The sequence below is a fragment of the Pongo pygmaeus genome, chromosome 2 (assembly GCF_028885625.2).
Source record: "Pongo pygmaeus isolate AG05252 chromosome 2, NHGRI_mPonPyg2-v2.0_pri, whole genome shotgun sequence".
Taxonomy (NCBI): domain Eukaryota; kingdom Metazoa; phylum Chordata; class Mammalia; order Primates; family Hominidae; genus Pongo; species Pongo pygmaeus.
In genome coordinates, this window is record NC_085930.1 from 150,630,504 (window position 1) to 150,644,122 (window position 13,619).

At 45.0% G+C, this 13,619-nt stretch overlaps 1 protein-coding gene across 23 annotated transcripts in view; it reads right to left on the reverse strand.

The window, feature by feature from the left end:
• TFDP2 (transcription factor Dp-2) overlaps window positions 1–13,619 on the reverse strand; it is a 205,638-nt gene continuing 192,019 nt past the window's right edge. For all 23 annotated transcript variants that reach the window (XM_063662293.1, XM_063662285.1, XM_054480210.2 and 20 more), the window contains 2 exons: window positions 8,457–8,562; window positions 1–8,242 (listed from right to left, as the gene is read on the reverse strand). In XM_063662293.1, the coding sequence (XP_063518363.1) occupies window positions 8,059–8,242; window positions 8,457–8,562 (290 nt within the window). In that variant the 3' untranslated portion in view covers window positions 1–8,058. The remainder of the gene's footprint in view (window positions 8,243–8,456; window positions 8,563–13,619) is intronic.

Sequence of the window (13,619 nt, forward strand, 5' to 3'; positions counted from 1 at the left end):
TTATTTTAAAGTGTTTATTTTTTCTATAATACATTTCATTCAAATCATAAAAGTCTGATACATTTTTTTCTCAAGAACTTACACTCATTTGAGATGCTTTTTCTTTCTTTTAATCTTATAGGATGGACAAAGATACACTTTAATGGACAAAAAACATCAGAGTTCATTACAAATACAGCTTCCCAGGCCCCACCTCCAGCGCTTCTGACTGAGCGTCTGGGACGCATCCTAGGATCACAAAACTGTAAAATTTCCCCAGTCAACTCCACGGCAGGCAGGCCTGGAACCACCCTTAGTGGAACACTGCTTAGAACTTGTCTGTTATCTACCAGAAGCAATTTCAGAAAATCAGGAATAATTACGTATACAGAAATAGCTCTTCTATAAAATTTCCATATAAAAATAATGGTATTTATTTACAAAGTCTGAGATACTACAAAATAATATATCATATTAGGTTGTGTACTTCAATCTAATAGAGGAAAGTCTACATTGGGCAAGTCAGATGTGGTGGTTGCATTTTCCTCTTATCTCTCGTTTAAATTGCTTAAAGCACGTGGCACCATGATGTATCCTTCATGCAGAAAAAAGGAGAACTATATTTTCTGGAAATAAAACCCAATAGCACATAGTCACAGTAAAGCATTTTCAGATGAAAAGGTGAACAACCTAGTGATTTGGGCTCATGGCCCTTTACCCACCTTTTTTTTTTTTGAGATGGAGTTTCGCTCTTGTTGCCCAGGCTGGAGTGCAATGGCACGATCTCAGCTCATTGCAACCTCTGCCTCCCGGGTTCAAGAGATTCTTCTGCCTCAGCCTCCCGAGTAGCTGGGATTACAGGCATGCACCACCACACCCGGCTAATTTTATATTTTTAGTAGAGACAGGGTTTCTCCATGTTGGTCAGCCTGGTTTCGAACTCCCGACCTCAGGTGATCCGCCCGCCTCGGCCTCCCAAATTGCTGGGATTACAGGCGTGAGCCACTGTGCCCGGCATACCCACCTCTTTTGTCCAAAACTCAAGGGTGATGGTGGTGAACCAAGTGCGTGAAGGAACTCAGTATTGAAACATGATCCCCGGAGTGCAGCCACCTGGGCAGCCAGTGCATATGGTTAGTGGGTGGTTCCATTTTTCAGGACACTGAGAGGTTGAACCTATCATGATACTACTGGGAAAAATAGAACTGCAACAAGCCCAGAGGAGCTATTCAGGAGAAAAGTAGCCCCACTGTCAGTGACGTTTTAGTATGAAAACCCTGGCCCCAGTGTGAACAAGCATAATTACCAGGCCATGTGACATGAAGCTCGGCCATGGTGAAGTATGGTAAGTGACAAATCGCATGCATTGCACAAGGGATGAGTTTTTAAATCCAAACATGAGCTGGGGAAGCTTCCCTGTTATGATTCAACAGACATGGGCAGCACCAGCTGGTGCGGTGTGGAAGGACCAGTTGGTCACTGAACTTCTTGGGCCCCTGCCAATGGCCAGCATGGGGAGCCCTTGTCTGTGGAGGTCTCAGCCCAGGGTTTTCTGACTTGAGAGAGGCCTAAACCTGACACCACAGCCTCATGCTGGGGCTCAGGAGAGGAGTCCCACTTCTGCCCCTCAGCTGTTTGGCACTTGATGACACAGGACTGATGCTAATCCAAAACCCGTCTGGGAGGACTGTGGTGACAGCGTGGCCCTCACAGAGGGAAGAAGCTCTGGGTTTTGGTGCAGGCTCTGCCACAGGCAGGCTGAGGGATGGGAGGCAAGTCAAGCTCTTGCTTGTTTCCCATCTCCAAATGAGCAGGGTGAGAGCGATGTTCTCCCCCATCCTGAGACCTGCGGCGAAGGGGCGAGGCCTGACCCTGAGCATCAGCTACGTTGGCCTCCAATGCAGCTATAAGCAGTGAAGACCAAAGTCTAACCTGCTGAAACAGCAAGGGGCAAAAGAGCACTGACTTCAACCGGCCTTTTTTGTAAAGCAAAAGGTAAGATGACAAGATCCGGCCTTGTCTGAGAACAGCTGCACAGAATACACATTATAAATGAGCACTTTCTCCTATCTCAGCACCCTGGTGAACGGGTGTCAGAGAAGTTTCTGGACCTGTCAGGGACTTCCAGGGCTTAGCCAGAGAGTCAAAGTGTTGTGCCCGCTCACTTTTTCTTCTTTAGTATACTGTGGAGTGAGACATGTGGGAAAATCGGATCCCAGCGATAACCTAAGCATAACCTCTCAGAGACGTTTTTTAAGGGACTATTTCCTGAGAAACGTTATAATTTATGTGGGTATTGAGCTCGAATTTTTTTTAATCATAAAATCTTAGGCTGGGCGTGGTGGCTCAAGCCTGTAATCCCAGCACTTTGGGAGGCCGAGGCAGGCGGATCACACGGTCAGAAGTTCAAGACCAGTGTGGTCAACATGGTGAAACCCATCTCTACTAAAAATACAAAAATTAGCCAGGCGTGGTGGCACATGTCTGTAATCCCAACTACTTGGGAGGCTGAGGCAGAAGAATCGCTTGAACCCGGGAGGCAGAGGTTGCAGTGGCTGAGATCGTGCCACTGCACTCCAGCCTGGGCAACAGAGCAAGACTCCATCTTGAGGGGAAAAAAAATATTATGCAAACATCAGGCTTTTCTCTTCTTAGTAACCATGTTTGGCTTGAGTGGAAATTTAACCAAACACTGTTATCAACTGGGAATTTGAGGGCAGGGAGGCACATTGCTGAGGGTCATTCGAATGGCATGGTGCAGGCTCCTGATACATAGCGTGGGTCTTTGGGAAACGCATATTAGTTTTCATCAGTGCTTGGGGGCCATTGCTTTGGGTGCATGAATATGGGAACCCATTTGGGAAAACGGTTCTTAGAAGTCCAGTCATCAGCTTCACCAAAGCCAGCCCATACGCAGAATAGAGATGATCTCTTTGATGTAGCCAACAACTTAGAAACACGTAAAATAGTTCTTAATTTCTAATCATTTTTCTTTTTCTTTTTTTTTTGGAGACAGAGTCCTGCTCTGTCGCCCAGGCTGGAGTACAGTGGTGGGATCTTGGCTCACTGCAACCTCCGCCTCCTGGGTTCAAGTGATTCTCCTGCCTCAGCCTCCCGAGTAGCTGGGACTACAGGCATGTGCCACCACGCCCGGCTAATTTTTGTATTTTCTAATGATTTTTCTACTGCATAGATTCAGTTGGAAAGTAGTGAATCTTTGTTAGAATCTTCTCTTGGTTTACGGAAACTGCTGGTAGCTAACTTTGCTTTCAAGTCTTAAAAGTTCCTGAACAGACTCCAAAATGAAGGCTTGAAACTGGAACAGTGGGGCCTCTGGAACTTAGGAGAGATTCCAAGTGCATGTTATGGGACAGAGTGGCTTGTTAAGAAAGTATAGAGACATCTATCTTTCCACCGTCTGACTCAGTAAAACTGTCTCTTTCCCAGAGGGGCCTTCCCCGGCTACCCCCAGCCAAAGCAGCCTTTCCCAAACGGTCCCGCTATGCTGCTGCTTTCTCCACAGCACTCATCAATCAATCTGCACATGTTCCATCTGTGATCATGTTTCCCCAGTAGGAGGAGAACCCAACATCGGCAGGGCTCTCGCTGCTCCACCCCAATGCCTGCTCACAGTAGGTACTCAAATGCTTACTGAATGAAGGATGAAATCTTAAGATTCACTGTCCAACCCCCACCCCTTACTTACCACTAAGGCAGCACAGTTTTAAGGTCTATTTCACAGACTTGTTGGGCAGGGACAGCTCATTTTGTTAGGGGAGGGAGCTTGATAGATATTAAAGGGCCCTTGAAATGAAATAATTTTTAAAAAGCTAAATAGAGCCGGGGGCGGTGGCTCACACCTGTAATCCCAGCACTTCCGGAGGCTGAGGTGGGCAGATCACCTGAGGTCAGGAGTTCGACACCAGCCTAGGCAACATGGTGAAACCCTGACTCTACTAAAAATACAAAAAATTAGTCGGGTGTGGCGGCATGCGCCTATAATCCCAGCTACTTGGGAGGCTGAGGCAGGAGAATCGCTTGAACCCGGGAGGCAGAGGTTGCAGTGAGCCGGGATCGCGCCACTGCACTCCAGCCTGGCGACAGAGCAAGACTCCGTCTCAAAAAAAAAAAAAAAAAAAAAAGCTAAATAGGCTCCCCACCGTGCCCCCTCCTCAGTGTGGTTATGGCAGGAATAGCTGAGGTAGTTCTCATCCTCTGCTAATCCACACTCCCTCCAGCACACACAGTGTGTGCTGGAGGGAGCCTAAGTCACATCTATAATTGGAGCAACTCTGCTGTCTCTATGACCCAAATAGCCAGAGAGTTGTGGTTCAGCAAACAGTCAAGTTACAGATGTCCTGCAGGGCTAAACTGAGCCACTCCTCTGTGAAATACTTCCATCTGAGGCCGGGCGCGGTGGCTCACGCCTGTAATCCCAGCACTTTGGGAGGCCGAGGGGGCGGATCACAAGGTCAGGAGATCGAGACCATCCTGGCTAACACGGTGAAACCCCGTCTCTACTAAAAATACAAAAAAAATTAGCCAGGCGCGGTCCCAGCTGAGGCAGGAGAATGGCGTGAACCCGGGGTGGGGTGGAGCTTGCAGTGAGCCGAGATCGCCACTGCACTCCAGCCTGGGCGACAGAGTGAGACTCAGTCTCAAGAAAAAAAAAAAAAAAAAATTTCCATTTGAATTATCTGATAGGAGCTACCTTGTTTTCAAGGACTGACTATGGCATTATTTTTCAAATATGGCAGAGTACTGTTACAACTGTAAAATTTGCTAATGGAAGGAGTTATCCTCTTTATCCTGCTAAAATGGCAGAAACCACATAGCTTTTTCTTCCCATCACTTCTTTAAAGAATTAAATTGAAGGATGCCAAACATGTGGCCATCGTCTGTAGTTTCTCGGGCGGTAGGTGTCACTGAGGGGTGGAGGACCGTCGTGTTGGCCGCTCCTTTCCCGCCCTCCTCCAAGGCCCACCTTGATCATAAGGCACAAGGTATACAAACACCACAACTGCTCTCACCACAGGAAACGAGCACGTGGAGGACACAGACTGACAGCGGGGAAGAGGAAGGCAGCCTGGTAGGCACCTGGGGCCCATAAGCGCTGCTGTGTGCCTAGGCAGCACCGCCCTTCCCACTGAGGGCCAGACACGCAGGTCCTAGTGCCACTGTGCATGTGCTAAATAGAGCCAGCACTTCCTCAATGAATGATGCCACACGCTTGAGAGGGGGACAGCCATACTCACCCTCAAGGGGAAAAGGCCTCTTGAACTCCCCACAATCAGTGTGTGCCAGCAGCCCTGGGAGGAGTGATCTGTGTGTGGCAAGTAACCCAGCGTGCCACTATAACAAAGAAGCCTGGGCATTGTGACCACAACTTCCCCCCGCCTCGCCCAATTTTTTTTTTTTTTGAGACAGGGTCTTGCTCTGTCACCCAGGCTGGAGTGCAGTGGTGTGATCTTGGCTCTACAACCTCCGCCTCCTGCGCTCTAGCAATCCTCCCACCTCAGCCTCTTGAGTAGCCGGGACTACAGGCATGCCCCACCACACCCAGCTGATTTTTGTATTTTTGTAGAGACAGGGTTTTGTCATGTTGCCCAGGCTGGTCTTGAACTCCTGAGCTCAAGCAATGTGCCTGCCTCGGCCTCCCAAAATGCTACGATTACAGGCGAGAGGCACTGCCTCATTTTGATTTTGTGTGAAATTGTGACTCAGTGCTGAGCTTTAGACCCAGATAAATGTTGAGGGGGAATACAGAAGAGAATTGGCCTTTCTGAACAGCTCAACCTAGTTTCTAAAGGCAAGATTTTACTCCAGCAACATGCACTGGTGACCACGATGTCACTCTGTGAGCCGGCCTCACCAGTAACCCAAACACAACACTGAGGAAGGAGACCGTTTCCCACCAACAGCACACACCTATGGCTGGGGTGGCCAATGATGGGGCACCAATAAGGATAAGAGTCTTTGGCGGCTTTCTTTTTTTAAGCCCATATTTTATCAATTTAAAGCATGAGAGCAGCAGAGATGGAGAGTAGAGAAAAAAACAGGTTTCCCAAGAACTCTGGCAAGAATGTTGCTATTTGGTGAAGGAATGGTTATCATTAGTGCACCTGTCTTAAATCCTGAAATGCATCTTGGGACCTGCAGTTCAATATTTTGAAGACTACAAAGGTAGCTGTGGCCGTTGGCCTCTCCAGGTCCCTGCTGGGTCCCAGAGATGAGAAAGGGTGGAGTTAGTAAAAGAGGAGGCTGCCCCTTAAAGGACAGTTTGGTTTGGAGGGAAATCCCAATCCGTGCAGCTAAAAGGTCCCCTGCAGGCCCCTGGGGATCTGCTGTCACCTCCCCAGTGTTCCTGACTGGTCTGAGAGGTGTGCTCCAGAACCCACGATAAGACCGAGTTCTCTAGAAACTGCCTCTATCTCTGAGTCTGTACTATGGCTTATTTCTGACAGAATGAGACTTTTGTATTGTATCAAAGGAGCTTCAGCTAAAGTTGAATGTTTTTCTTTCTCAGTTTTTATGGCCTTATTAAACATGTTTAGCTAGCCAAAGCTTTCTCCTCCTCACCATGCTCAGTGTCAGCATGGTGGTGAGGCTATAAAGAGGCACCACAGGAAGGAGCCTGCACTTCCCCCACGGGATTTAAAAAAGAACCAATTTGGGCCATGCTTGGTGCATCTAGCATAATCTTGGGACAAATCCACATGATTCAGGTCAAAGTTTTGGAGTTAATTCTCCCATTATTATTTGCTCCTTTCCAAAGCCTTAATGTGAAATTCAGTCAGGGTCTGGCCATGGTGGCAGGTGTCCCTACACTCTTTCATTCAGAGAAGCAGCAGCTGTGAATACACCACTGCAGTATTTCTAATGACATCTTGAGCCATAAACAACATAACTGCATTACCATATATCCAGGCAGTAGGAGTGTTCAACGTTTTCCAGTGTTTCTGTGAAACACTAAATATTGGATTAGTTTGAAATGCAACTGACCCCAGGAGTAGGCTCAATAAGGTCATTCTGATTAATGAAAATGTGAAAAAAGGTGACATGTACAAGGAAACATTGCTGTTCATATTCTTGAAATAGACTTTTCTTTAAGACAAAAGTAATGACATTTGGTTCATTTTCACAAATTGCACACTGGGTGAGATCATACAATTACTGCAGGGAACTGTAGGCAAGCAATTTGGTCATAGGAATTTGTTTCTTTGTCTTGTTTTAAATGAAAAAGCTATATGAAATGCATAGCTTTGATTAACCTAAAGATACAGTTTCCTTCCTTGTAAAACTCCGGATTTAGGATGCTGGCAAAAGGCAGTGCTGGCAAAGTATTTAATGCACATGGAAATGCTATTCTATTTTGGCTTCCAGAAGTAGCCCTAGTAAATTCTATGCACCAATGCATTGGCTAATAATAATTTCAGTTTTACTATAAATTATCTAAATGTCACTTAAGTACTTAAGAAGTAGCGCTCGCTCCTTTCTAGAAGCTGTCTAAGGCAGCTGATGCGTAAAGCACCTCATCTAGACCTCCAACTTGTTCAGCAGTTCAATCTGTGCCCCTCGGCCACAGGACTGCCCTCAGTATCCCTCACTACACAGCTCCCCTCTCCTGGGGACTTTTCATGTTCATTTCCGCCTTGTCAAAGGCAGTCCAGGCAAGGAAGAGAAACGTCAGAAACACGATCGTCAAGGACTGCTCCGTGTAGCAATCTCAATTCTAAGAATAATTAAATGGGTGTGAGGAACACAAAAATCCCACCTCACAGAAGATAAATGAGTTGCACTCACACTGCAACTCTTCAGGGATTATCCCCACTATCTCCTCAGAAAGCATGCTTTGTTATATCATCTACTGCTCTGTTGGCCAGACTTTCATTCACACTATGTTAACTTTCATCTCAATCATCTCAGCCTTCATGTGATTTGCTTATTGTGTTTCTCTAGTTTTCACTGAACACACAGTGCAAACAAAGGCAAAGACTGAAGCAATCATTTCAAAAACAAGAGCTCACACTACAAACACACATGAGCATCACATATTGAAACGTAGGCTTTCTCTTGTCTTTATTCTGGGGAGGAGGAATCCTCCTCATCATCTTCCTCATCTTCATCATTGAACGAACAGGGGGTCTCGCCTCGGGACTCGGAGCAGTGAGAGGCCGCACTGCTGGACTGGTGACTGTTTGGGGCCAGGAACTGCCCAGTTGCTAAGGCCACTTCTGCATCCAAGCATAACCCTTGGTTTACACTAGCAAACAATTAAAAACACACAGGCTCATTAACGTGGTATAAACAGTTTTGTAAAACATAGGAATAAAAACAGGAAGGAGGTGCCATTGGTGAGATCTGCCACAAACCTGCTCAGCAGGACCTGTGTTGGCAGTAACATGACCCCGGCTCACCCCTACACAGACAGTCAGGGCTCTGGGGTTTGCCTTTCTAACCCTGAAAAAAATACGTACCTTGACTGGGGTAAGGTGGCACCAGTGGTCAGGTCTAAATTTGAAACTGATTGGGTAGAGTTCAGAAGTAGTCCCTGATTTAACCAAGAAGGTCCTGTGGAGATATCTAAAGGAAAAAATGAGAACAAAAAATGTCGGTCCTGCAAGTTCTGTGGCTGCTGTTGTTACAGTCTGAAGAAAGCACAGAAAAGCAAGAGCTAAGCTTATTCTTCATGACAGCTAGACGATTCTCTTGCTGTGAGAAGAACCCAGGTTTCTTCATCTTCTTGGAAGAAAAAAAAATTTCTAGAACATAAGAGCAGGAAAAAAAAATACGAGAAGGCAGCTTATGGAGAGAAGTATTCAAATGAAAACACTCACAGGCGCTTTCTTACTCTTTTTTCTTAGATAAGCCCTCCAGAGCACAGCCCATGGGATACAGCCTAGTGTACCACCCTCAATGCCTGCTGCCCTCAGCACAAAAGACCTGGACTGGTGTTGAGAGCCAAAGCCAGAAGTGGGAAAAGAGAAAATCAAATCAGAAATACATGAGGTAAGAAGGCCACCCTGCTTAGAGGGCAGACAGACATGTTTTGGCCAAAACTCCCGCCGCAATGTCTTTTCAGGTGCCTGCTGCTGGTGAACTCAATGCTGCTACTCATCAAATACCTATTCTTTTTCCTGACAAGATTTTTCCTGGTGTCCGTTGCTTTCTAATTCAAACTGGCTCTTATTTTAAAAAGGTCGCGTGCAGTCATGTTTTTAATGAGGCAGAGACAGACATTACTGTTTTAGTCTACAGAAAATATTTTGGGCTGAGCACAGTGGCTCACGCCTGTAATTCCAGCATTTTGGGAGGCCAAGGCGGGCGGATCACCTGAAGTTGGGAGTTCTGTCCAACATGGAGAAACCCCATCTCTACTAAAAATACAAAATTAGCTGGGCGTTGTGGTGCATGCTTGTAATCCCACCTACTCGGGAGGCTGAGGCAGGAGAATCACTTGAACCCGGGAGGCAGAGGTTGCAGTGAGCTGAGATCGCACCATTGCACTCCAGCCTGGGCAACAAGAGCGAAACTCCATCTCAAAAAAAAAAAAAAAAAGAAAAGAAGAAGAGAAAATATTTTGGATATCTCCTTCCCATCTGCTTTTCTATACATATACCACATTTATCCTATGACAACACTGATCAATTCTTGTTGTAATTTTACTGGTTTAATACTTTTTATCTTCCCATCTACAGTGTTAGCTCAAAGAAGGCAGTAACTGGAACATGTAAGATCTAAATGTGGCGGGGCGCAGTGGCTCATGCCTGTAATCCCAGCACTTTGGGAGGCCAAGGCGGGCAGATTGTTTGAGCTCAGGAGTTCGAGACCAGCCTGGCAAACATAGCAAAGCCCCATCTCTATTAAAAATACAAAAATTAGCCAGGCATGGTGATACATGCCTGTAATCCCAGCTACTAGAGAGGTTGAGGCAGGAGAATCACTCGAACCCAGGAGGCAGAGGTTGCAGTGAGCTGAGATCGTGCCACTGCACTCCAGCCTGGGTGACTGTCTCAAAAAAACAAAAAAAAAAGTTACTGAATGAATGAGTATAGTCTCTGTCAGTTGCCACTTTACAAAATAAGTGGTAGATACATTAAAAGTAATTCCTAAAAAGAAATTCTATAAGCCCAAACACATACTCAGAAAATGTAATCTGCCAAAATGAGCTATGATTTAATTGAATCAAAATCTTTTTGCAATTACTGTACAAAAAAATGAAACTATATGATTTAGATTGGAAACTCTGGTATCCAAACAAGAGGCCATTCCCATGTAGGAAAAAAGTAAACTAAATGACTATGCTAATTTTAGAACCGTCTTACGAACCTTTTTCTTTGAGACAGCTGTGGGAAAAAAAGAGACTTCAAGTCTAAGAAGAATAGCAGACTTTAAATACATTAAATAACAACAAGTCTGTACAAGAAAATAAAATTAAAGCCAGAATCTCGTGCTGAATATTAATTAGTATATAGAACTACAGAAACCTTCTGTCAGAACACAGCTATTTACTTGTTTGTGAGCATAACACATTACGTTCTCTTTTTACCATGGGTTGGAAAAGCCTACATTTCTTTCCTATTATCACAGGATCCACACAATGGTTCTCACACTCCCACCCAGGCCGTTGTGCCCCTTTACACACGAGAGGCACATGTTTCTTCCTTTGAACTAACCATAAAGTCTGTATCCCAGTCTGCAAATGAGGTCACGAAGAGATCAAAACCACAGAGCCTGCCTAATCGCCCTGAGCCTTTTCACTGGGAGTAAGCTAAAATAAAGTTCTGGTGATTTATTGAGTAAGCCCTTTATTCAGATTCTGCTGGCCTTCCAATGACACAGCAGGACCCAGGCTGGAGAGCGTGGGGAGAGGAAAGCTGGGTGGGGAGACGGAACAGGTGGGCCGAGGGGCAAGGAGAGGCGGGGGGCCCTTGCAGGGGAAGAATGGTGCCAACCGAAGAACTAAAACGGAAACCAAATCTCAGCCAACAAACTCTTCTGTTGTGAGCAAAGGGCCAAATCATAGAATAAAACAAAATTAAAGCTACCTTTTGCTTACATTGGATTTAATGTATCTTAGAACTAGTATTAAAATGCCTTTAAAAAGCGATGTGAAATTCTAGATGGTTATACTTACAAATAAAATAAACAAAAGAAAGCAAAGGCAAAAACACTGCTTATATATTCTTTTTTTTTTTTTTTTTTTTTTTTTAAAAGACAGAGTCTCACTCTGTTGCTCAGGCTGGAGTGCAGTGGTGCAATCTCCGTTCACTGCAACCTCTGCCTCCCAGGTTCAAGTGATTTTCCTGCCCCAGCCTCTCAAATAACTGGTATTACAGAGGCATGTGTCACCATGCCTGGCTAATTTTTGTATTTTTAGTAGAGATGGGGTTTTGCCATGTTGGCCAGCCTGGTCTCGAACTCCTGACCTCAAGTGATATGCCTGCCTCAGCCTCCCAAAGTGATGGGATTACAGGCGTGAGCCACCGCACCCAACCTATATAGTCAAATTGTATCTGCAAAATATGTAATATTTTCAAGAATTAGGAAAATCAGGAAGATTTCTAAATTAGTGAAAAAAATCTTAATTATAGGACATGTAAAACATAGTGCTTCTGTTTTCAAGTATACTCAGTATAATTTTACAACTCTATAAAAAGACAAGTAACTCTACTTAAAAATGGGCAAAGGATGCACTGTGGGAGGCCGAAGCGGGTGGATCACCTGAGGCCAGGAGTTCAAGACCAGCCTGGCCAACATGGTGAAACCCTGTCTCTACTAAAAATAAAAAAATTAGCTGGGCGTGGTGGCGGGCGCCTGTAATTCCAGCTACGGAGGCTGAGACAGGAGAATCGCCTGAACCCGGGAGGTGGAGGTTGCAGTGAGCCGAGACTGCGCCATTGCACTCCAGCCTGGGTAACAGAGAGAGACTCTATCTCAAAAAAAAAAAAAAAACAGGCAATGTGAATAGACATATTTCTGAGGAAGATATACAAATAGTCAATAAACACATGAAAAGATGCTCAACATCAGAAGTCATTATGGAAATGCAAATCAAAATCACAGTGGGAGCCAAGGCGGGTGGATCGCTTGAGCTCAGAACTTTGAGACCAGCCTGGACAACACGGCAAAACCCCATCTCTATCAAACATACCAAAAAAAAAAAAAAAAGATTTAAGCAGGCATGGTGGCACACATCTGTGGTCCCAGCTACTCAGGAGGCTGAGGTGGGTGGATCGTTTGAGCCCAGGAGTTCGAGGCTGCAGTGAGCAGAGACTGCGCCACTGCACTCCAGCCTGGAGAGCAAGACTCTCTCCCCTCCACCACCACCCTGCTCCACCCCCCCAACAAAAATCACAGCGAGATATCACTTCACTTCTGTGAAGATGGCTATAATTCAAAAGATATATAGTGACAAGTGTAGAAAAGGATATGGAGGGCAGGCACGGTGGCTCACATGTATAATCCCAACACTTTGGGAGGCTGAGGCAGGTGAATTCAGGCCAAGAGTTCCAGATCAGCCTGGCCAACATGGTGAAACCCTATCTCTACTAAAAATACCAAAACTAACCGGGCATGGTGGCAAGGTGCCTGTAATCCCAGCTACTCAGGAGGCTGAGGCAGGAGAATTACTTGAACCTGGGAGGTGGAGGTTGCAGTGAGCCAAATTACGTCACCACACTCCAGCTTGGGCGACAGAGTGAAACTCCGTCTCTAAATAAGTGAGTAAGGATGTGGAGAAATTGGAACACTTATCCATTGCTGGTTGGACTGTAAATGGTACAGGAGCTTTGGAAAACAGTTTGGTATTTCCTTAAAATGTTAAACACAGAGTTACCATATGACCCAGCAATTTCACTCGTAGGTGTATGTTTTTAGAGATAAAAACATATGTTTACACATAAACTTTTATAAGAATGTTAACAGCAGCATCATTAGAGATAGCCAAAAAGTGGAAACAGTCCAAATGTCTACCAACTGATGAATGTATAAACAAAACGTGGTCCATCCATACAATGGAATAGTATTTGGCAATAAAGAGGAATGAAGTACTGATGGTGCTACAACATGAACGAACCTTGAAACACTACACTAAGTGAAAGAAGCTATCCACAAAATGCCCTATGCTGTAGGGTTCCATTGACATAAAGAGTCTTTCTAGAATAGGCAAATCCATAGTGACACAAAGTAGACTAGTGGTTGCCAGGGGCTGAGGGAGAATGGGGGAATAGAGAGAGACTGTTAATGGGTTTGGGTTTCTTTTTGGGTTTTTAAATTAAAATATTCTGTAATCAGATAGTGGTGATGATTAGCAACCTTGTGAATATACCAAAACACCACTGAACTGACCTTTTTAAATGGTGTATTTTATGGCATGTGAATTCAATCTCAATTTAGAAAAGCTACAATGGTATCATTTCAGACCCACCTGATTGGGAAAATAGAACACTTCTACTCTGCTGGGGAACGTGTAATTTGGTAAAATCAAATTGAAAATTTCTGGTATCATCTAGTAAAGCTGAAGATGTACCCAACTCTGACCTAACAAATTCAATCTGTATGTTTGCATGTGGTCACTAGGATACATGTATAGGAATGTTCAAAGCAGCACTGTATTTTAACATCAAGCAATCGGAAAC